The sequence below is a fragment of the Prorops nasuta genome, unplaced genomic scaffold, assembly GCF_024137725.1.
Source record: "Prorops nasuta isolate Cenicafe-Biocafe unplaced genomic scaffold, Cenicafe_Pnas_1.2 PNAS00004, whole genome shotgun sequence".
Taxonomy (NCBI): Eukaryota; Metazoa; Arthropoda; class Insecta; order Hymenoptera; family Bethylidae; genus Prorops; species Prorops nasuta.
The window spans coordinates 7,411,505-7,435,141 of record NW_027116801.1 but is presented as its reverse complement, the minus strand read 5'-3'; the positions used below and the strand labels follow the sequence as shown (position 1 = coordinate 7,435,141).

General features: G+C 34.4%; 1 protein-coding gene across 1 annotated transcript in view; it reads left to right on the top strand.

The window, feature by feature from the left end:
* The window catches only part of LOC136772253 (single Ig IL-1-related receptor-like), a 133,545-nt gene extending 109,931 nt beyond the window's left edge, over positions 1-23,614 (top strand). The window contains exons 4-7 of the mRNA XM_066725105.1: positions 13,829-13,962; positions 14,461-14,625; positions 17,880-18,017; positions 19,963-23,614. Of these exons, the coding sequence (XP_066581202.1) occupies positions 13,829-13,962; positions 14,461-14,625; positions 17,880-18,017; positions 19,963-20,396 (871 nt within the window). The 3' untranslated portion in view covers positions 20,397-23,614. The remainder of the gene's footprint in view (positions 1-13,828; positions 13,963-14,460; positions 14,626-17,879; positions 18,018-19,962) is intronic.
* The last annotated feature ends 23 nt before the right edge of the window (positions 23,615-23,637 follow it).

Genomic DNA, 23,637 nt, shown 5'->3' with positions numbered 1-23,637 from the left:
ACCGATAGGAAAGTACTCTATTCGTCCTAGACTACTTTTTACTCACCCCACCCTTTTCTCCTTTCTACTTTCATCCTGCTTCTGCACTCTCCTTATCATTCTTTTGACCCCCCCCCCTCCTCCTCTCCCCTCTCTTTACGCTTTACACGCACACTTGTAAAAGCATGCACGTAATGAAACCTTATGAACTTAAATGCGCTTCACTTTTTTGTTTTTCTCGTCGATCCATCGGACAAAGAGTATGAAGAAAGTAAAAAAATTCCATCTACTTCGCTGCAGGGGAAGCATGGCCACTTTAAAATAGCAATTACCCCACAGAAGTGCACGTTAACTTTCGTAAAATCGACCTTGAATGTTCCTTCCTGATTTCCAATTAAATCTCTAGCACGATATCCGTTAACAATTTCACAATAATAAAACGATTAGGAGAAAGTCATTCGCGTACGATTAATTAAGCTTGCACAATATTAAAATTCGCAATTTTGTTATGAATATATTTTTATTACTTTTTCCCATTTTCAAAGCACATAAGATCTCTTTGACCTTTTCAGTAAATTAACTGTAAAACTTTTAGCAACTATATGCATATGTACATATTTTGATTTATAAAATGTGTTTCTTATCTTTGCCCTCAAAGAGAAAAATAAATTATTTGCATTACTTTACCGCATTTAAACGAACTATTTAAACTATATATAAGTATAAATACTGCTGCATAATCATTACTTGGCAAATTAAATTTAACGTGTACTTTAAAATATGATTTTTTCCTTTTGAATAAAGTTCGAGTAAACAAGCGATAATAGAACTTTTATTGAAGCAAAGTTGATATATTGTTTATTACTAGAGCGAGAAGCAAATATGGGAGGAAAGAGCGAGAGAGTAGCTTGAGAGCTTTGCGAGGTAGCAATGAACGTCAATTGATGCTACTCCTCCTATTTGAATGGTTCATTTCTGAGTTTACGCGCCGCGAAGATTTACGAGCGTCAATCCGTTGTCAATCACAGCGTATCTTCAATGCCGTTCGTTGATCCAAATCATCGATCATTCTCGCTGCCGCTGGTTTACCGATGATGCCGTATTACACCTCCGCAGATACGAACGTTGCTAGCCCCTTCACTGATCGAGCATATAACGCGAAGATGAGTAATCAACGATACATCGCACCACCCTCATATCCCTAGCTCTTCCATTAACATCTTTGCTTCTTAATACTCGCATAATCTATCGACATAATTAACCAACGACGTTTTACCCATAACTATTTTAGTATATTAAGCCCCATAATTCGCAATTTACCCTCCATCTATTCTCCTAAATTCTACACGAACCAATCAATTACAAGCTATAGCAAATGAAGCAATTACGTAAGTACTCTTTTAACGTGATTATAACAATACTTTCAGAAATTCGCATTCAGTGTCCATTTCCTCAACAATATTTTTGCCAATAAAACGATTAATCGCATTAAACGATTTTTGTATCGCTGTATTAGACGAATTGACACATTTAATATACATATATGATTCATCACAAATTTTAAATGACTTCTCCAATGAATTATTCACGCCAGTCATGATTTACATCTCTTACTTGACAAGACTATTAATTATAGTAGCGACCAAGTTACTTCTCGATTGCCGTAGCTCGTAAAACAAAGAAACTTGATGAAAGTAGTGCGATTTCGCTGAGTTATTCTGCAGTAATAATAATAATAATAATAGCATCGATTGATTATATATGAGCTGTTCGTCAAACTGGTTTTCTACGCTCCTTCTTAACGACGCTCTTAATTTATAGGTTCGTCGGAGCTTGTACACATCGTAAATCTTTCAAGCGCAACTATGGCACTTTTCAGGATGATAATTGGAGCGACGCGAGGTGCATAATCACGGCCAAACGATGGCTGATTTACGCTCTAATGGAGCGGTATGTTCATTAGACGATTATCAAACTGTAATGTGTGATCGATTTGCATTATAGTTGTGTTTATTTGTATCATAAAGTTTCCATCTGTATAGTCGATCATCGATCGTTATCTGCCTGCTTTCTCCTATTTTCTCCTACCACCCATTCCCCTTATTTTACCAGTGTGAAGTTAACGCCCCAAATTTTAAAATTGGAAAAAAGCCAAACAGTTCTAGTAGCACCCTAAAAAGTTCTATAACTATATCTAATAGTTTTTATCGATAGGACTTGTAGTTTAAAGGATATAAGCGTTTGAATATTAGAGAATGTGAAGTTGGCACCCCAAATCATCTTTTTATAGTTTTTCGAGTTCAATCTGCAAAGATGAACTTTTTTAAAAAATAGCAAGGAACTGTAGAACTTTTCCGGGTGCTACTAGAACTGTTTGGCTTTTTCCCAGTTTTAAAATTTGGGGTACTAACTTCACACTGATCCTTGTTTTCTATTTTTCATAGTGATAGGGCCCATCAGATAAAACGACTCAGACGATAGACGTAAAATTTTGTTTAGCTTCGTAATCATAAGCAATATCAATTTTTTTTTATAAAAAATTTTTGAAACGCCTTTCGATCTGCACTCAAAAAGACTTTATACAAAAAATTGATATCTCTCTTCTAGTTACAAAGATAAACAGAATTTTATGTCCATAGTCTGGGTCGCTTTATCTGGTGAGCCCTGTATATAACGCCAGTTCTTAGTCGTTCTCGATGAATTATCGCCAGTACGCGAACCTCCTGCCAACTTGCCATTCCAACACACCATACAGGATTGTGCGTCTATGCGTACATTTAACGAAGCACCGATAAATCTACCCCTGCTAATTTGCAACTCAAATACATCTATTTACACGTCACGTATTTTCATATATAAAATCCTTGCCTTCAAAACTGATAGTGGATGATATCGTTTGGTTCGCGGTCAATCCTGGAATAGTTCAGCGCTAATTATTATAGATAGTTATTGATTTACTTAACGAAGATACTGAGAGTTAATTTATATTAGAAATTATAAAATATGATTGATTATCTTTTATACCCTCTAACATTAAGGATCTGTTCCCCGCTTTTATTACTACTCTTAATATATAAGCTGATTTATAATTGAGTGTGGAGGTAATTTGTATCGTTTTCACGTTTTTTTACACATACAAACAGATGATCTATATTTTTACATTTCACCTCGGTAATGATTTTACGACTTTTATGCCAAATGACAATAATTTCCTTGATGGACAATATTTTATATTTGCGTCAGAGAAAGTGATCATTTTGCAATTTGTAAGGTTAGAAATAAAAAGTATCGAGTATTTTCGCACTGATTAGCCTCGACATGAAGGTGCACATAATGCTATATGCAATATGAATATACATATTTGGGACAGTTTTTATTGATACGAGCTCTATGGGAGTTAAGTGGGAGAAAGGGATGCTGCACAGACGGTGGGGAGAATTTTTCAGGAGATTCGCAGAGTTTATCTTGATCGATAAAACGAGCAGGAAGGAGAGTCGCAGGTGTGAAAAGGCCTCCCCGACCAACCGTAAAATCCGATTTCACAGACGAAAATCCCCTTACAAGTCTCTTCTCAGCCTCTTTGGAAAGCCACCCATTCCCCCCTCCTCTTCATCAACCTTCAAGAAGCCCTTTCGCCTGCACCCATCCTTCCCAAAGCCAAAGCTTCCTACAATTTCCTTCGTTATCAGTTCGAATGCTGCGTCGGGGATTCCCAGCAACATGCTTCCCTCTACTAATTCATCGCGGCACGCTCAAACTTTGCCAATTCATGTACAAAACCATCCCAAAGCATAGTTGGCCTTATTAATTTTCATAAATGTTCCCACCCGGGATTCATGGCTCGTGCCACTTCCATTATCACAAAGAAAGATGGCCGAGGCTCGAATTAATGATCTATATCATATTTCATTCATTCTGCACCGGAAAATTCGTTAATTCGACAAAAAAGAACGACACCATCATCAAAATCCATTGACGATGACCGAAATTATTAACTGCGCGAGAGGGGACGCAAGATGAAAACAGGGGAGAGGGGTAAACGAATGGGAACGGGAGAAAAGGAAAATGGAAATGAAGGGAAGAAACAAGAGAGGAAATTTTCATAAATGTTCTCAAGATTTATCGCTCACGACTCTTCCATTATCATGAAGGAAAGTGTGGCCGTGGGAAAACTGATGAATCAAATCAATTTAATTCATCCACGAAAAACTCGTGATTGATATAATTAAAATCCATTGGCATCAATCGAATGGCAACACGACAAAAGAGGGTGATAGGGGGTGAAAGGGGGAATTGTTGGAAAAAGTAGGGCGAGGTAAGGTAGGGGAGGGTGATTCAACGAAGCTCCGACTAGGCAAACCGATGAATACGATGCAATTACGAGAGGTCGAGTTGGTTTTACACGGGGCATTTATTGTAACGCACGGTTAACAATAAGTAGAAAAGGGGAGGAGAAGGAGGGAAAAAAATCTAAAAAGTATTTCAGCTCGCACTTGTCTACAGCGAGCGCTCGACCATTCAATTCCCGCCTCGTTTTTTCTAATCCTATATCAGTCCTACTTTTCTCCATTCTTTTTAACGTTATCTAATTTATGTGCCTTTTGTTTCTGTTGCTGTTACCTCTTATTTCTACCTGTTGATTAACACAATTAATCTCTTTTGCGCTCGAGGTATTAATGGCTTAGACCGGTGACCCGAGGGTGCAAATGGTTAGCCTTATTGGATCAAATCCTGTCCGATGCTTCGACTCTACAAATAAATATTGTATATAAGTTTCAGAAAAATATATCGTTCATAATATTGATTACCAGCGATTATGAAGAAACTTTTATTAAAACCATAAACATCGGTGTATATAAATACAATAAATTTGTTTTATCATGCAATAAAATAAAACACAATTTATCGCGTAATGCACGAAAGGCTACTTCATCTCTCGATATTATACTTGTGAGCACGTTATTTATTTTTCACGAGTGTTCGACCAACTGGTGAATTTCCCGCGATGAATGAAAACCTGCAGGTATATATTATGTAGCTCATTTGCGAACCGTAGAAAATCTTTGGTGGCTAAGTCTCAATTAAATAAAATGTGCAGTGAAACATCAAGAAGTAACGAAGGATATTTTATTGGAATAATAGCAGCAAGCACAGAGCAGGATATTAAATATTTTCTCTCTAACACTGCAGTATTGCTTAAAATAGAACAAAAAATATAGTCTATTAGAGAAGATTAAAAATATAAGAATTGAAGGCTTCAAAGCACGCTTTTCCATTTTTTTTTTCTTCATTTTTATCACTGGAAATTTCACAGCTGGATGCCACAAGGGTCGTGCAAGAATCTGGGTCAACATAAGTGAGAAATAATAAGTTTCACGCATATTTATACACGTGGAACACCTTATACGAAACCTGAAATTTCAAATGGTTTGAAATAATTTTTTTTCATTTTGGATATTATCCTTTTTATTTGAATTGTTTTAATAAAAAAATGAACAACATTTTTTCATCGGCATAGTCTGCGTTAACCGATATAAAAATCAGTGCAAAATATAGTAAATTTTGAAAATGACTACATTACGAAACATGCGCATATAAAATATTATATTTTTTCTTCCTTCGTTCTTTGTATCTTGAAAATATAAATTTAAATCAATAACGAAGAGTTTAATTACATACGTAGTTTATATAACATTACAACCACGGTGTAAAATTGAAACACATACAAAATTATACGTTCTAATAATGAATAATATCGAATAGCGTTAGTTACTGCGGAATGTACGACTGAAGCTTATTGGTGAGCTTGTTGAAAAGTTTTCTCTGAATGATAAATCAAAACTAGTTGTGGTGATATAGGTAGTAATAACAAACTAATTAATTAACGCTGCAGCCGTCACGAATAATTCCATTTGTTACATTTCAGGGACCGTGTTATAGTGTGAGATGGATTTACGTTGGAGTCTGTGTGCGCGTGAGAGAGAGAGAGAGAGAGAGTAAGAAGGGTGTACAATGGTTTAGGTACTATTTAGCCTATTAAATTAACATTCCATCGCACTTGGATCGATTCTGGCTCCGAGTGACATTTCGTGCGTTAAATTGCTAAAATCCACGAACTTGTTAATTACTTATTGCGTAATAACTAATAGCGGAGTAATCCTGCTATTGTATATAGAGTTTCCAACATGCTCCAATTATTAGCCCCTTTATCACGTTTAAAGCATTCAACTTTTTATCTCTTTTTAATGAAACCCATATTCCGGGAGCCGAACGATTCATTTGGATTACTGTAATTTTTCCATTTGAAGCAACGATATTATTTCAATGCGAGAGATCCGATTTATTAATTCATGATGTAGAATGAAAGCTTATCAGTGTTGGTGTAATCCAATTAACTGTAAAAATAGGGTTTAAAAAGACTCGGCGAAAGGTAAAAGCTTATCGCGTTAACAATTAATCACATTTTGTTTATAATTTTTTTACAAATTATTTTATGTAACGTTCATAAGATTTTATATAATCTTCGCGTAACTATCATGCACATTAATCGAAATGAAATTGCGATAAAAAATGAAAGGCGGTGATAAATAATAGGAGAATAATAGACTTGTTGTGCGACGCGTGATATCTATAAAATTCGATGTGCGCATGAAAGTTGAAGGAACGGTAATTTCGTATGATCAATTTGTAATGGTAAATTACTAGGAACAATAGGATTTAAGCGCAATCAGTGGCGGGCGTTTGTGCGTGGCTCTCACGTCGCACACATCGACCAACGTGACACTTAATCCTGTCTGACCTGTGCCTACGCACGATAAACTTCTCTTCTGAAAATTTCTGGCCTTGCCTCAGGCTAAGCTAAAACAAACAACGAGACACTCCTGCAACTGATTGCTTGCTAGGAAACTCTACTACGCGCTTATTCAACGTATATATACTAATACTACCCACAATATTCGTAACGAATTCCAAACAGGCCTTTCCCAAAGTCTAATTAACATTTGCATCGAGCACGCGCCTGCAATATAACAAATTACAAGTTTCGATGAATATTCATTGCAAAAAAAACTTTTCCAAAATGGTAGAAAAATATTTAATTCCGTATTTTCTTTTTCATTTTATTATTATCATATGAAATATAATGTTAGGAAAATTACAGTTTAGATGGACTTTTATACAGTTAAAAACAAACGCATGGGAGACGAAGTGGTATCGATTTAGATCTTGCATTCTTCTTTTAAGATAATAGCGAGAGCCGCAATTATTGTAGAGAATCTCGGAAAATTAGTCGATAGGAAAAGCCATTGGATGCGCGTTTATGTCGTGAGAAGTAATTTCCGTACATGCAAGCAGGTAGCGTGTGCACCCACCTCCCTTTTACCAATTAATTAGAAGCCCGCATTAATTTAGCTCCTCTATCGTTCCACACTGATATGCTTATAGCCCATTCATTTGCATGCTAACATAAAAACTCTATAAGAAATCAAATTTTTCACAGCACCCACAATTTCCAAATATCTGTACAAAAATTCTCCAAAAGATATTTATAATATTTTACATTGACATAGAGAAATCTCGAAATTTTGCGTAGAAAAAAGTTACCGATAATTAAACTAGCAGATGTAAACCCGAAGTATTTTCCTTCTATTTGTATAGTTTAAAAAGGGAGAGGGAGAGAAATTATAGGTAGATAGAGAAGGTGGCAGGGGTAGAATTTGTAAAGGAGCTTTTAATCCAGTATTATGCGAAGAGAAGTGTGGACCGTGCGAAAGACAGGGAGTCTGGGAGAGCTGTATTATGCAAGGTTTTCACGTAAAACGTTGCAGTGTACAAAGAAAACGGTCACCAACACTTTGCTTTTAGCTGCTTCATCGATGGAAACCGTTGGAACCGCTCCAAGGGGTCTCGAACCTTTAACAACTCCGTCGAGATAGAGTACATTGAGTCAGTTTACTTATCACCCTCCATCCTTATAGTACACTGTCAATGCTATCTTTCCACAAACGCCTATCAGATAGATCGAAAGTAATTCATCCCTTGTACACCTTCAACATTCTCCGCACAGAATATATTGCAATAAATTTATTCTATATAGATGTCCATCTATATGGTAATAATAAGTGTCCCCAAATTTCTGTGTGTATGTAACATTGTACATATTTTCATCCATCGTATCAAAGAAGAGATATTTTTTTAATTTTAAGATGTTGAGTTATGTGATATATACATAAATGCAATAGACACTTGAAATATTCTTTAAAAGGAAACATAAATTTTTTATCGCATACCTGAACTTGATAGTTTTTAAAACACTATTCGAACACCCTGTATAAGCATTTCTGCATATAATCTCATACGATGAACGCCAGAAAAGATATTGGAAACTTTTACCGAAAGGTTTCTCACGCTATTTACGCTGTTTCAGTATAAATTATCAGTAAATTTCGGCCCAGAGCAACAGGTTTAAAAGTTATTCTACATTGTTTCGGTAAAAAACGGTCGAAATAAAAGTCATACTTATTATTTTATTTAGTTGTAAATGGATTTTAAAGTAATGCAGGACTGCTTTGAACAAAAAAATTGTAGAGAGCCTGGCATGATAGCAATTTATGGAATGGATAGAGTTATTGCACTTTTGCATCGCGTGCCTCACGACTTTTCAATCATGACGGTATACTCCCCTGATACTTCGTACCATCATCTCTATGTAATTCCAACTTTTTATACTCGTTCGGTTTTAGCATTTTTCTTTCGACTTATCTACGCCCCTATATTTTCACTCTTTTTTCCTTCCTAATCTTTAAAATAGAATAGTGATACACAATTAGAAATTTCCCATTATCCCCTGTTTATCCGCACTATTATATATATCTGCGGGAACATTAAGAATAAGTGGTAAGATATAATTTCACAAAGTATAGATATTAGCAACAAAGTTCACGCTCATGCAAGAAATTCTTTAAAATAAACATATCCAGTTGCTTGAATTGAAGTTTATCCAAATTTAATGAATGCAACTTAAAAGGAGTAAATATTTAGCCTTATATTCATTAAACTGAAGCAAACTTCAATCTAGGAGATTGGACTTGTTTATTTGAAACACATTTTTTATTTTTGCTCTGTTAAAAATTAGGTAGGAAGCGAGTTGAAATGTTGCATTTGTCTTAAAGAAAATTTAAGTTTTTTCTGTAAATTGTTTCGATAGATATTACATATAGTAATTAAGATTGCAGTAATTCTCTGATGCTATAAATATAAAGCTTGATTCACACTAGTGTTCGCCAAAAGCAGAAATACGAAATAATAGTTATATATTTCTATTGCATTTTTACACAGAGGAACATATGACGAATAGTATATTACAAACAACGCACCATCACAAAAGTTACTCTATGTTTCTGTTTATTTTTGTTGGTATTGATCGTTCTCTCTAGTACAGAGTTTCAATATTCCAGCACTATAATAAAGTGTCCTTTTTCCAAACTTTTTATTCTAAAAACAAATTTCAATCCTCTTTTAACATTCATAAAATGATATTTTTAATAAACAGAAGAATATATCATTTGAATTCATCAAAGACTTTAACTATCAATATTATTACAATATTTTTTTCGAGACTTTTCTGCAAATAATTTGGCATTGGGATTTTTTTATTTATTTTAATAAATAATATGAAATAAAAGCTTGTGGTATTTGTCGATCTCAAGTTTATTGCGCAGATATTAAAGTTCATAGCGTTAAAAGTATTTATAGATTCCAAGAAGTGCACCCTATAAATTCCACACCCTCACTTGACTCGAACTATTTCCAATTGAGAATGGGACGATTCGCAGCTTTATGGCGTCTCCTATGAACAAACCATCAGTCTTCATTTGGAATGATTGATTCGATTGACGTATACGATCATTGACATTATCCCATATATGTGTATATACAACCGATAAAGTAAAAAGACCCGATAGATAGATGGGTAGGTATAACTATACTCGATCAAAACAATGAAATTCAATTTCATCAATAACATTTCTATCCAGGAAGCGCTTACGACTATTCTAGTCCATCGAACGAAAATGCACTTGAACAAAATTTCCCAGTCTCCTCCGCGTTCTTATGTTCCTTCTCAATCGCTCCAACGAGCAGTGATTCGTTTTTGTATTCTTCATGATGCTGCATTACAAAAAATTAATAGCTTTCTCTCGTAAGCTTAATTTTGCTTTTAAAGGATTCTTATAGCATATCGGGACCTTTGCCTGATTTACGAAATACTTTAACTTATATCCGTTGTAAATCAAAGTTGGGAAGGTAAAAGCTATTAATTAAGGAATTATTCGAGGACTTTAATTGTTTGTTAATAACCTTGATCCTCGTATTTTTCCTCAATTATTTCTGTCCCTATCTATATATCTGTCCTCTCCTTCTCTCCCACCCACACTCTCCATTTCTCCATCTGTTTTAGCAAGGGAGTTTAAAATAGGGGAAGGGGGAGGGGGAGGAGTCCTGCGGTCGAGTCTACTGGGACTGAATTTATTTTTCACGCGCTTCGACTTTGACGAAGTCCTTTTGCGCCTCGTCTCGACGACTCCACCTGAAGTGAAACCGCAAGCAGCCAGGCAGAGAACAAGCCGCGAGAGAACTTCCGGTTACATCGAGTTGGCTTTCAAAACGCCGCGATAACTCACCACGAAGACAAATTTTCTCCCTGCAAACTGTTTATCGCTGCAAGGAAATTGTAAAACTTCGCTTATGCGAGACTCGCGAATGCGTCATGGGAATGTTGTAAATTTCCCAATTTTTTCTTTCACTCAGGATTTTCTATCTATTTTTCATATTTCTCTTAGCAATTTTCACCGTTGTAATCCACCTTTGCTTCTTTTAATTGCAACGCAGTTCACTGTTCAAAGTGCTTTGTTTCTTTCGCAAAACTATTATACAGTCTTTCTTCTGACACTTAAAAACTTCATAATATTTCTTCCATTCATTTCCGCTCTTGCCATCTTTCTCGCGACAATTATTTATTATAAATCCAATAGCAGCTAGCTGTAAGAATGAACTTTATATAGAAAAAGGAAATATTGCTACAAAAAGTTTCAAGAGTTTTCCGAGATTCTCGTACAATTTATGTCTGGCCTCCCCACCTCCTTGCGTTTATTACTCATTGCATCTTCATTTCCGGTGTTTCTGCAGCATCTGCCTTCCCTTGTGCGCTAGCTTGTAACTTTCATCTACCAAGGGATACGCCTGACTGTCAAATCGCAGCACGCTTGCAAATCAATTGCAGAAACCTGCCGGAACACAGACGCTGAAATGAAAATCACTGTTCCGAAATTTTTAATGGTTTCCGGAGTTCGTCGTTTAATCGAGCAGTGGGGCGACCAAGAAAATTAACTTTCCTGTTATCCAAAGGATTCCTATTATCCTATAGTATAATTCCTTCTTCCTCACTTCTCGACATACCCCTTTTCCTATCAATTAACTTTAATCGTCATGAAAATTATTAATAACAGGTTTCGAGATATTTCTAGGCGAAATATAAAATGGAATTCATGCATAATTATTTAATAACGAATTAAAATTTTATAGAAACAAACGGAAGATCGGACAAGTGTCTTGGTGAATAAAATCTGATTCTCTCTAAGTGTTAATAATAAGACGAAATTTCTCTTTGAATGAAAATAGCAGAAAGCATAGAGGTAGAAGATTGGAGCAGAGTGGAAACTTGTGAATGATACGAAGTGGTATAGGATGGGCAAGATATAGCAGGCAGAGATACAAATGTCGAGAGCATCCAGTGAGAGATTTATGGCCTGTGGCAATGGTCAGTGTGCTACCACCGTTTCTCTCATTGGCCGTCCTATCGTCCTAATGTGAAGAAACAAGCGAACAAAAAAACTCAATCGACAAATCATACGCAATAGAAACAATCGCTGTTCATCGATAACTTGTGACAAGGATTATCCCAATAATTTTATTGTTCCTATCCCAATCATACATCGATTAGTTTCTTCCAATATTTTCATCATTAGCTGCACAAACAAGTGATCAGAATACCTTTCTAAACTCTAATCTTTCAAATAAGTGTCTGAAAGAATACCGAGCAGTAAATTGAAGCTGTAATTTGAAGAATAAATAAATTTATATTTTGGTCTCTTCTCCTTTTACGTATTTGATTAGTTTTCAAAATATTTTTAAGCTTAACGTACAATGACTGAAGTTTTATGAGTTTCGTGTGGTCTTTCGAAGATGTGAATGATTAAGATTAAAAACAATTTCTAGGCTTTATTCATGTTTATATTATTTTACAAAACTTCATGCTTCTTCCTGCTGCATTATTTATTGACAAACTTTCTACTTTATCACAAAGTAGCCCAGAGTCCTTTGAACACAGCTACTATTCAATTCACTCTACCTTCATTATTCCGTGAGAAAGAATAATTCCATTGCAGAATGATCATTTAATTTACGCGCTTAGTTGAGTAACATTTAATTGTGCTTTGGTCAAATGAAAATTTATACAGTTTTAATCAAGAAGTTTTGCACGAGTATATTATTTGGGAAGATTTTAATATCCGCCAATATGGCATATCAGCGGCCACAACTAACTAAATGCCGTTTTAATCAATAGTTTTTACAATTTTTTCATAATTTATTACATATTTACATTCTTTGATTATCTTATTTTACTTCCTATTTTTGCTGGCAGTCTGAAAAACATTATCAGTTTAATTCTTGAATTAGCTTTGTAACTAAATAAATGCATAAAGTTAAATTGGCTCGTATATTAAATCTGTTAAGGATTTTCAAGCAGAAAATGAAAGAAGTAATATAGGCTAACTATTTCGATTTTCTCGTAAAGCTCTCAATTTAAATATAGTTTTATATTCTTCCACTTTCGCATATCACGTATAATATATATAAATGTAACTATAAATAAGGGCACCATTAGCTGTCCGATCTATTTAATTAACTCATGCAATAAATCCTATTTTGGAGGCCATGATTTATTACCAATTTGCCGGACCATTTTAGAAGTATTTTAAAATTGACAAGTGTGGAATATTGGAAAGGATTCTTAACCGAACAAAAGAGGATGAGGCTCAACTTGGTAGAAAAGTATTTCGCACAGAGGAAAAAGTCTCGCAATAGAGTTTTATATAAAATAGATTTTTTATGTATTATAAGTGCATATGTACAGTATTGCTATAAATTGCTTAAAATCAATTAAATGCTTTATCTTTCTAATTTCTTCTTTATAATTGATAATTATTTCTGTACAACATATCCTATATGTATTGGAAATCATAATTTCTCCTCAATTTCTAAAAATTGACAAATGTGTAATCTTGCAAAGGATTTTAAACTGAATAAAGAAGAATGGAATAAGTTATGAGTAAAGTAATAAGTATTTCAGAGGAAGAAGTTTTGCAATAGAGCTTTATTAAGTAGATTTTTACGTGCTCTACCAGTATCGCGTATACGTAGCTAAAAGCTCAGCTAAATGCGTTTCCCTCTGCGACGATAAGTTTAACGCCCGCCCGACAGACCTACCGCGGTAATTCCCACCTGAATCCGAAATCTTACTTTAAAAATCTCAAGGCATTAAGAGGGGGGGGGGGGGGGGGGGCAAATATTTCTTATTAAAAGTGACTCGCCACAAAGAGAGTAAAAATGTTTAATTAAATCAAAGAAACAAAGTTTTTATATATCTAATATATACGTAATGAAGTCCATTTTTTAAAGTCAGCTATTCTATAAATATTTTCTTGGCTATTTTATGAGTGCGTGTCAGTAATTAATTAATGAAGAAACGTGCTCGAGCGCTATTGCTAACGAGATCTTTCAATTTGCGCAGGGAAGACGAGCAAATCATCGGATCCTATTTGGAAATCGAGGACATAACCCTGGAGGATTACGGGGAATACAAATGCGAGGTTAGCAACGGCGTAGACGAGGAGATTATTCTTCCTGCTCACATATACAGACAAGGTAAGAGAGATACAAGTCTATGATCAATATTCCCTCTACTTTCTATTGCCAAAAGTCTATCGATTTCTCATCGAATCCTCTATAGACTATAACCCCGCTTTCTGTTTCTCTCTTGATAAAATCACCAAGATATACAAAATTAGGTAAATTTTGTATTAAAAATTTGCTAAAATGAGTGGCATGAAAAGGAGTTCCAACTTATGGGGAATAAAAATTTTAAATTCAAACAAATAAAAATTATTAAACTCTGATTAGACAGCTTTAGAAAAATAATAATATGTTCTTTTAATAGACGGTTATAACATAAAAAAATTCTCTTGTAGTCGAACATTTCACGATGAAATATGGACAAAACCCCTGCTTTTTATTCTTTTCAAATATGTAATTTTTTAATTATAACATAACAGAGTTTTGTATTTATTTCAAGTGTATAAATTTCTGAATGTAAGGGGAGGAGAGAGGCGATATGAAATAATTTCATGTTTTGATTGTTTGCAGAACCACAATTCACTCTAGGATTGCAAAATGGTTCCTGGAGAAAATCACTTCTTCTGGCAGTATTGGTTGTGGTGATTCTGCTATCTATCGGTGCATTCTATGCTCGCTGTTGGCTTCCGCTGGCATTAACCTGTCGCGACAGATTTGCTCCCCTTGAGGAAAATGGTAATTATCCTTTGACTCTTATATCGCATTGTTGCTTATGTATACATTTTGAAGAATTTATAAGTGTATTTGTTATAAATTAAACTTTGAAGAGTGTATAATACAAACACTTTCTTAATTAGATACCAATTCGATATTTTACTACAGACACAATTATCACATGCAATCATTTTCAGTTTTTTTGTTTTTTAATCATATATTTCTTCCTCCCTTCTATTACTTCTACACACACATATACAATACAGTCGAAGGAAATGATAATTATTAGTTTAGTCTACTCCTTCTGATTTTGTCACAATCTTTTCCCACTAACAGCCTCTCGTCTGCTCTTCTTCCAACCTTCAACCCCTCCAAAGCCTATCCATTATCCACTATCCACTATCATCCCACTATCCTTCCTTCCTTCCTCAATCTTGAAGCTTTCGTCGTCGCCATGCCTCGATATTAAATCCCCACTAGTCCAGCAAAATTCATGCTTCACTACCAAAAGAGATAATCCACTAACGTCAAATTGCAATGTCAAAGTTAAACAATATTAAACCGCTGTTACCAGATTCTGAAGCATCGCTGCCTTAACAAAATTCATGCTTTCTTACCAAGGATTTAATTCATTTAGGCAAAATTGCTATATCAGATTTAGCACAGAGATCCTCAGTATTAAAATTTTAGTCATCATTTTATTATAATATTATTTTGTTTTCACTGATCCAATTTGACTTATATGATTATCTCTATTATATATATTATATAATATAATTATTCTATTAAAAATAATAAATAGAATTTTATCAAAAGTCACGACAAACTGCTTTTTTTTAATCATAGTGCTTTTGTTAATATTTATGTATACTTTCTTTTTTAGAATAGGAAGACTTGTAAGAGAAATCTCTGCTAGATAATAGTCATACAATTTTTGAGTCTTTTGAATTTGCTAATGAAATAAGATTCTTGTGGAGTTTCTGCTGGTGTTAATTAACATGAATTCTGTTATTTTAAAAAATCGCACTTTGCGAGAGACAGCGTTCTCTCAGGGATTGTTGTGGATCCTTTGACGCAAAGTATAAAATTACCGGAGTACTCCGTCGATTCGAAGAAAGTCTACAATGACTGCGAAACTTTCATCGAGTTCATTTTCGCTTTGTAATTTGGCAAAGCGTGCACGGTCGTATCATTGTGTTGCCACATGCGAAGCGAACAGTAGAACTATAATGATAACTCGTCGCTTGACTGAGCTAATGTTGCAGGTCAGAAGAGAGAAGCATGGAATTCCAAACCAGTAACAAATTATACTATTAACTTTTCTATGATCCTGTTTTAAAACCGATATATTACTCTGTTAACCATACCTCACTTTATTCCAAGCCTCTCATTCAAAATTATCCTCTTTATCAGTTTAGCTTGATAAATTGTTTCTCCCCTGAGGAGAAATTCACAATAAAAAAAGCTGATCAAATAAAAAGTTATACTTTCAAGCACATGATATAGTTATAAAAATTACCTTTTCCATCATACACAGTGAAGAAGGACTTGACAGTGTATTTTTTTTAAGCTCTTCAACTAATAAAGTTTGTGAGGTAAAACTGGACACACTTTTGGTACTGCTTTAATATTAATAAAGAATTGTTAGCATAGGTTTCACAAAATAGAAAATGTTATTTTCCATATTTTATTTTTATCCACATGGATAGCTGGCATCAATCACGAAAGAGCTCGGATTTATTGCGATTTTCACGTTTCGAAGCTTCATTTATATGCCGAGGCAAACTTGTCAGCTTGTGCAACCATATATTGTACATATACGCATGGGGCGAAGCTTGATGATAAACATTTTATAAGTTACAATTTCCCGCTTCACTTGCTAATTCAACTGCTGGTCACTATCGACTCTCATAAACCGATCATTGTCAGGATCATTTCCTCTTCGAAAACTAATAACTTTCCGTGAATATCCCCATTAACTTCGCTCTCGGCATTTCCATACAAGTGCCAATCGATTTATCTATGCGAGACAAGCCCCATCGACTGTGAAAATATTTCTATTCCATAAATTAATTCAGGCCCAATTGATGAATCGTTGATCAATTCACTGATTACTACTAGTCAAATTGAATTAATGGTTAATGTATTTATGAGAGGTATCATCGAATTCATTTTATCAAGTGATTTTATAGCGAAGAGTGGTAGTTCTGATTGAGATTGACCTAGAAGTAATAAATGAGGGGGACTCGGTAAAAATGGAGAATAGATGGTATCGTGGGATAAAGTATAACGAGGCTTTCGTGCATATGGGGCAGGAAATGATTCACGAGGCTTCCTTGAAAACGAGCAGTTATTTTCATTCGTACCATGCCTTTAACTCGGGCTCGATAAAACGCTAGCTTGAATCTCCTAATCGCATAAGCAACAATGTGATGGTTCCTGCGATGGCATGCACGATAGACTACCATCAGCTTGACTAGGCCAAGGTCGTAGCTTATTTTTCCATTATAATCATTGATATTTAGGGTACATCCAATCGACAATATCAAATCTCGAGGGTGATACATCCATTATTTTTTTAACAGAATTTAGTATGATCGATTTTCACTATATACAAATACACACGGTCTGTATTAAAGGGTGTGTTCTTTCAAATATATCGAACAAAATCGATGCTACACCAGATATCCATCGGGATATCTATTGATAAGCACTATCTGTTTAAAAAAAACAACAACGATTTAAAGATTTCCATTATTACACATGCAGTTATCTATCAAGTCACTTCTGGGTTAGAAAACTCTTCCAAAATATAAAAATAGCACAGTGTCATAATTATATTAACAATACTGCATTAATACACGTTTATCTTTAAAAATATCCTATTATAAATTAACCGAATAAATCAGCAAATATATCGATAAACGACTATTTGTGTCTGTTTATAGGGAAATGATAAGTAGACAAAATTATTTAAAAGCTGGAGCAAATATTTCAATCAATTTCTTGCATTGTTTGGCAATGAACCATATCCAGAATATCAAATCACTATACAAAATCGTCCTTCTCTCTAGCGTTTCTTTATTTTGCAACTGTAGAAGGTTGACGAGATAAAATTGAAGTTCTTTTGAAAAGGAAATTACTACAGTTAGCTTTCTATATGCGTATAGTAATTGATAATTTGAAGATAATACCTAGGTATGGTTTTAGTCCCCAAGGCAGTAAGTTAATACGATAGCATTGATTCATTGGATTTTTTTCTATTTTTGTTGCAGATGGCAAAGAGTTCGATGCACTGGTTTGTTATCACGAAAAGGACTCGAGCCTGGTGGTCGGTATAATAATACCCACTTTGGAGACCAGATATAGATATAAATGCACTGGACTCGAACTTTCTCACATGAGTCAAAACTGTAAGTTTCACCATTGATCTTTTGCAACGAAATTTATAATATTCTTCAAGCCCTCTAACCGAATTAACATGGTTAAGAGTTACGACAGGACTTATCTCTGATAATTATAGTATTTGTTCTACGTATGTCTGAAATTATGACAGCTATACTACTTCTCTCTGTGCTTCCTTACATATTTATAATATAATTTAAATTACGAGCTTGTATTTACATTAAGGGTAAAAGTAGTGTTATGATTCAATAATTAATTTGAAATAGTATAACTATTCAGTATATATATTTATATATAGTGTATAGGGATTTAAATTTGAGAGTGTGCTCTGTTTGTTACTGCTGTTGGTGCCTAATGGTATGGTATACAGAAACACATGGCGGAGTCATGAAATAATAGAGATCCTTCACGATCACGGAAATCACAACTGAGAACTCGGTAAATTGAATTAGAAAGTTTTGCCGCTTTCTCGGACGTCGAGTGTCTCGTTTGTTTGCGAGAGACAGCAACCCTGAATTAGGTGTACAAAGTCCAATTTCCTGTTTATAGGACGGCCCTTTAGAGACGCATCAACTTTGAAAAGACTGTCTAATTGTCTGCTGTAGTGAAGAAAACGCGGTACAGCCCAATTTTTTTAAAGATCTCACTCTTTTGAACTTTTCAAATCCTATTAAAAATAGCAATTTAACTAACGAAAACTTTTCACATTCCAACGAACGCCGCAACCTTATTTTGCAACTTGTTCTATTTGTATCTTAGCTTCTTTAAGTTTTGTAAACATTCACTTTTATGTCTAAAGATAGGGAAAGAAAGCACAACATAGAGAAATAACAAGCAGACCTTACAAAGCCTTCTTGTATAGAATTCTCACGAGTTTAAATTAGTTCAATTTCTTGTTGAAAACTCTTCTTGCCTTAATCCCGACAGGACACGCGTTACCATGCTCAAATTTTCAAGCATTTAGACTTATTCGTACAAATTACATTAATTAACTTTAATGAATTGAGTATAGTGATTTTTCAAGACTTTACACAGATTAGAGCTTTATAAAAGAGAGAAAGAGAAAGATAGACGGAGAAGTATCAACCAATATATTCAAAACTCTATATAAAGTATGTAAGATCAGTTTATAAGTGGAATAAAAGATATTCAAAAATATTCTATAAAATATCCAAACACTCGTGCATTTATCTTTCAAGTACACAGTTCAAAATCTATAAAACATAATAAAGATAATCAATTGGATAAAGGATAATAATATAATCGTATACATATATCAATGCAGAAACATTTTTAAATTGCATACATAATTGGTGGTAGGAATGAATAATAGGTAAATGAGGACAAACACAGTTAATAGTATCATAAAGCCAAGTTTATACAAGTGTAGGGCAAACTGTGGAAAGACTGTCCATCGGATATACGGCGCGGGCGTTCTATTTAGTCATGTTAGAGGGTAAGTAGACCCAGCCAAACTTCCGGCCAACTATAATAACACGGACGTTTCCACAATGTTACAAACTAATTGATTTACATTTACAACAATAACTTTCAGCAAGTTTAAGTCGCTCTTCGGATAGATGAAAATTACTAGACTAGCTGGAATGCACACCGTACCTCTCGCCAAATGAATAATATCTATCATTTCGTCAAAAACTGTACATCAAAGAGACAGCAATAAAGAAAAAAAAATGCAGTCGTAATTAGCTATTAGAGTGATGACAAAATCACAGTCATTTTTATATTTGTCAGTACTTACGAAATTAAGCAAAACCTAATAAAATTTTTTACAAGTTTTCGAAGAAACGCGAGTGGATAAATTAAGCGATAATTTCTCAGCTTGGTTTAAACAAATTATTGGATTTGAGAACGTGGGTGAATAATTTATATGAGTTATCAGGTGTGTTTTAAAAATTGTCAAAAGTATTAATAAGAGCTTATCGATTGTTGCAGGGAGTATGGAGATTGGTCCGCATGGTGGTACAGCAAGGAGGATAATTTTGGTGCTGAGTCCATCCTCGTTGGGGAACATTTGGACGGACTCTAGCGTGGGGTCCGTTCTGAAGCAGATATCGTCGTTGACGAGTCGTTCCATAGTAGTGTCCCTGAAGGATTTGCCCAACACGACGACCATCGCCAAATCAAGAAGAGGACCACAGGAGGGTCAAGTGGATTTCACAAGGCTAAAGATCCTCCTTTGGGAGGATGGTGGTGGCACTGGCTCTGGTGGCTACAAATTCTGGTACAAACTGAGATTGGCCATGCCGCCGATACGTCCTATATCACTGGAGACCGGATGTCAATCCGTAGCCATGATTGTACAGGCCAATGGCAAATGTGGACAGCAAAACGCTAGATCAAGAGAAAGCCTCGAAGTCCTTGTTTAAAGAAAAAGCAAGCAAGAGCTCTTTACACGTTTTGCTACTAGTTGAAAATGGCTATGCTTCCGGTTTCTTAGATACTATTGGTAACCGGATGTCAATCCATTATTGTACAGTAATAATATTGTGAAAAACAGGCTTCGAGGTTTCTTGTTATTGGAAAATAGAAACGTGGTTTCGATAAAAGTTTTGCTACTACTTAAAAATGGCTATGCTTCCGGTATGCCAGATATTATAGGTGACCGGATGTCAATCCGTAATCATGACTGTACAGTAATAATATTTTAAAACGCAAGCGCCTCAAGGTTAGAAGAAGGCAAATAAACCAAATATACACGAAGACCCGAGAAAACATTTTGGTACGAGTTGAAAATGGTTACACTTCCGGTACATCAGATGCTATATATTAGTGACCGGTTGTCGTTCCGTTTAATGTATAACGATATTGCAAAATAGTTTGTTTGTGAGAAACCTCAAGGCTCTTGTTTATAAAATACAAAAAAACTGTTGGATTCGCAAATTTAACACGTCCACTTGTATCATCATCATCATCATCGTCATTATCATCATTATTACCGTTACAATTATTATTATTATTAGTAATAATAATAGTAGTACTATTATAAATATTATTACTATTATTGTTTTTGTAAGAAGCGTTTAACCGATAGTTGTGATTGACGTCTCTCAGCAGCTACGAATTGACCCGGCTCAGACGACCAATTCTACCATTAATCTTGAACATGAAGTTCCTACATTGACCTTGAACTTCAAAGTTAATCCATGACTTTCTACGACTCGCCGAGGCCTCGAAACATCGGTAAATCAATCAAGGAAACTGTTACGTGTCCATTTTTTGGATTTGACCACCGAAAATCGTTCGGCGATGTAACTGAAAGCTTTGGTAGAACCGATAACGGTGTTTCCGTGCTATACAGAAGACTGTCGAATTAAAACGTTATTATTCACTCAGTGAAGATATCAATCTCCAAATATATTGGAATCTCTCATTTTTTACGCGAATTAACTCTATTAATTCTTTTGAGACAAGCTCGTATCTATTATGTACAGGTAAATGCCATTTCTAAAAACAAGCTAGAAACTTGAGAAGCTTCGCACTGTTCGCTCATTATGTACGCAAATCAAATCAAAGTATTTTCCATCAAGGAAAAAAATTGCGGAAATATAAGACATATCAAGTTTCGCTTCTCGGTTCGAAACCTATTCATTATTACCTATCAATTTCTATTTACATATTTTATAAACAAAATAGCAGTAGAGAATTTCTCTGGATATTAACTACGAATCGTTCAATAGCAACGATTCATGGAAACTTTATTGGTAATTATACGACGTTAGTTCTTTAATGTCGAAATTGTTGCGATGCACCTGGAGATAAGTGAACAATTCACTGATTACAAGTAACAGAGTTGTTTTCCGGTTGTTGCTGTTAGAGAGAAAATAATAAAAGACGCGAAAGCACGTGCATTTTCGCAGAATTTTTAGTTCCAATGAATGAATGTAACGCGTGCGTCAAGTTTTTATATTCAAGCATGAGTCTATGAGGCGTGTAAATGATATTAATTTATATATAAACATTTGGGACCCAGATACAACTGACAGTAACGAGGAATAAGATATGGAATGATTTGATTTATGGCTTCTCCTCGAAAGAAATTTGTCATTTGGAAAATTTTTACCAATCGGTGGCAACTAATCGCTTGGTAAAAGTCTTATTTAATGTTACTTTTAATTGGGTCTGAGCCCTAACCGAGGCTGTCTCGTATAGTAGCCCTACAAATATACACTTGTATACTGTATAGATTTCCATCTTTTACAACAATGTTCGCTCGAAAAGCTGATTTATTTAGAATCATCGCAGTATTGTATAATAATCTTGCGAAAAAGAAAACATTGCGAGAATATAATGATACGAGTTGTGCTGCGTGCCCAAATCATTGCATTTCTATTACATGGAAATATCGTTCTTTTTACCTAACGGTGACTTCAGCTTGATTTCAATCCATTTTGATCAATTTTTCTACTTTGTAATTTATATAATACATATTCTTAATTTACTCAACGCCACAACATTTTTTTTATATATAATACTGCTATAACCTAGTGACATTCCGCTCTATTTTGTAATAACATGATGAAAATAGGAGAGATCACTGAAAAGTGATCTGTTAATTTACTTTCAAAATAATCTGATGTGAATTGCGATCGTTGAAGATATTTATAATCCAACTTTACATATATTTTTTTATCGACAGTTTTAAAATCATTAGAATAATTGCAGCAGCTAATTAATTTTGCAGATAATCATTTTATATAAAAATACAAATCTATATATAGTATAGTATAGCAGAAGTATAAACGAGGACACCTCTGTTATAAAATTTGGTGTTTTATGGGGGGAAAAGGTTTTGCGATTCCTTCGCAGATCTTTCCCTGTATATTTATACTTTTCATTTCATGGAGTTCTATGTACATACTACAAAACATTGGCTTTTTTAATTTTTTATTTATTTGGACAATCACACGATTTACACAACGTTTCATAGCAATTTCACTGCTAATGCGCAGCGTTCATAATTTAAGTGATCTGGCCTTTTAGTCATTTTTGCTAAGCTTCTACGTTCAATATAATATATATATATATATATATATATATATATATATGTATACATGTAAGTACAGATACATTTTTCAAAGTATATTATTTTCATTGATTTATTTGCAAACAACTGACATCATTATTTTGTAACGTTCAAAACATTTTATACTTATGCATATACTTTTATACTAAAATTATTTCATTTGTACCGAGTTTACTTTTATATTTTACTTTAAAGAATGTATCTAAAAACACACGTGAAAACGAAGGCTACTATGATATATAAATAAATTTCTAATCACAGTGTAGCTGTTATCTCTGTATTTGTAATTGTAATTGCATTCTTATACGTAAATGTAATCTTTAACTTTTAAAAGTAACATCAGGCAATTATGCAGTGAGTTTATTTTTATTGTTATTAATTGTAATCTCTTTACTGTCAGTATTACAATACACTAGTGTACTTGTCTCGCCAGTATTTGCTTAGATCTTTTTTATCACGGGCAATTATTGCGAGGCAAGTAAGCAGAGTATAGGTGTAGTGTTATATTTGTTTAACAATAAAACCATGTGGCTGATTGGCACTTGAGAACATATGGGACAATTTCTGCGAATGATTTCATTTCC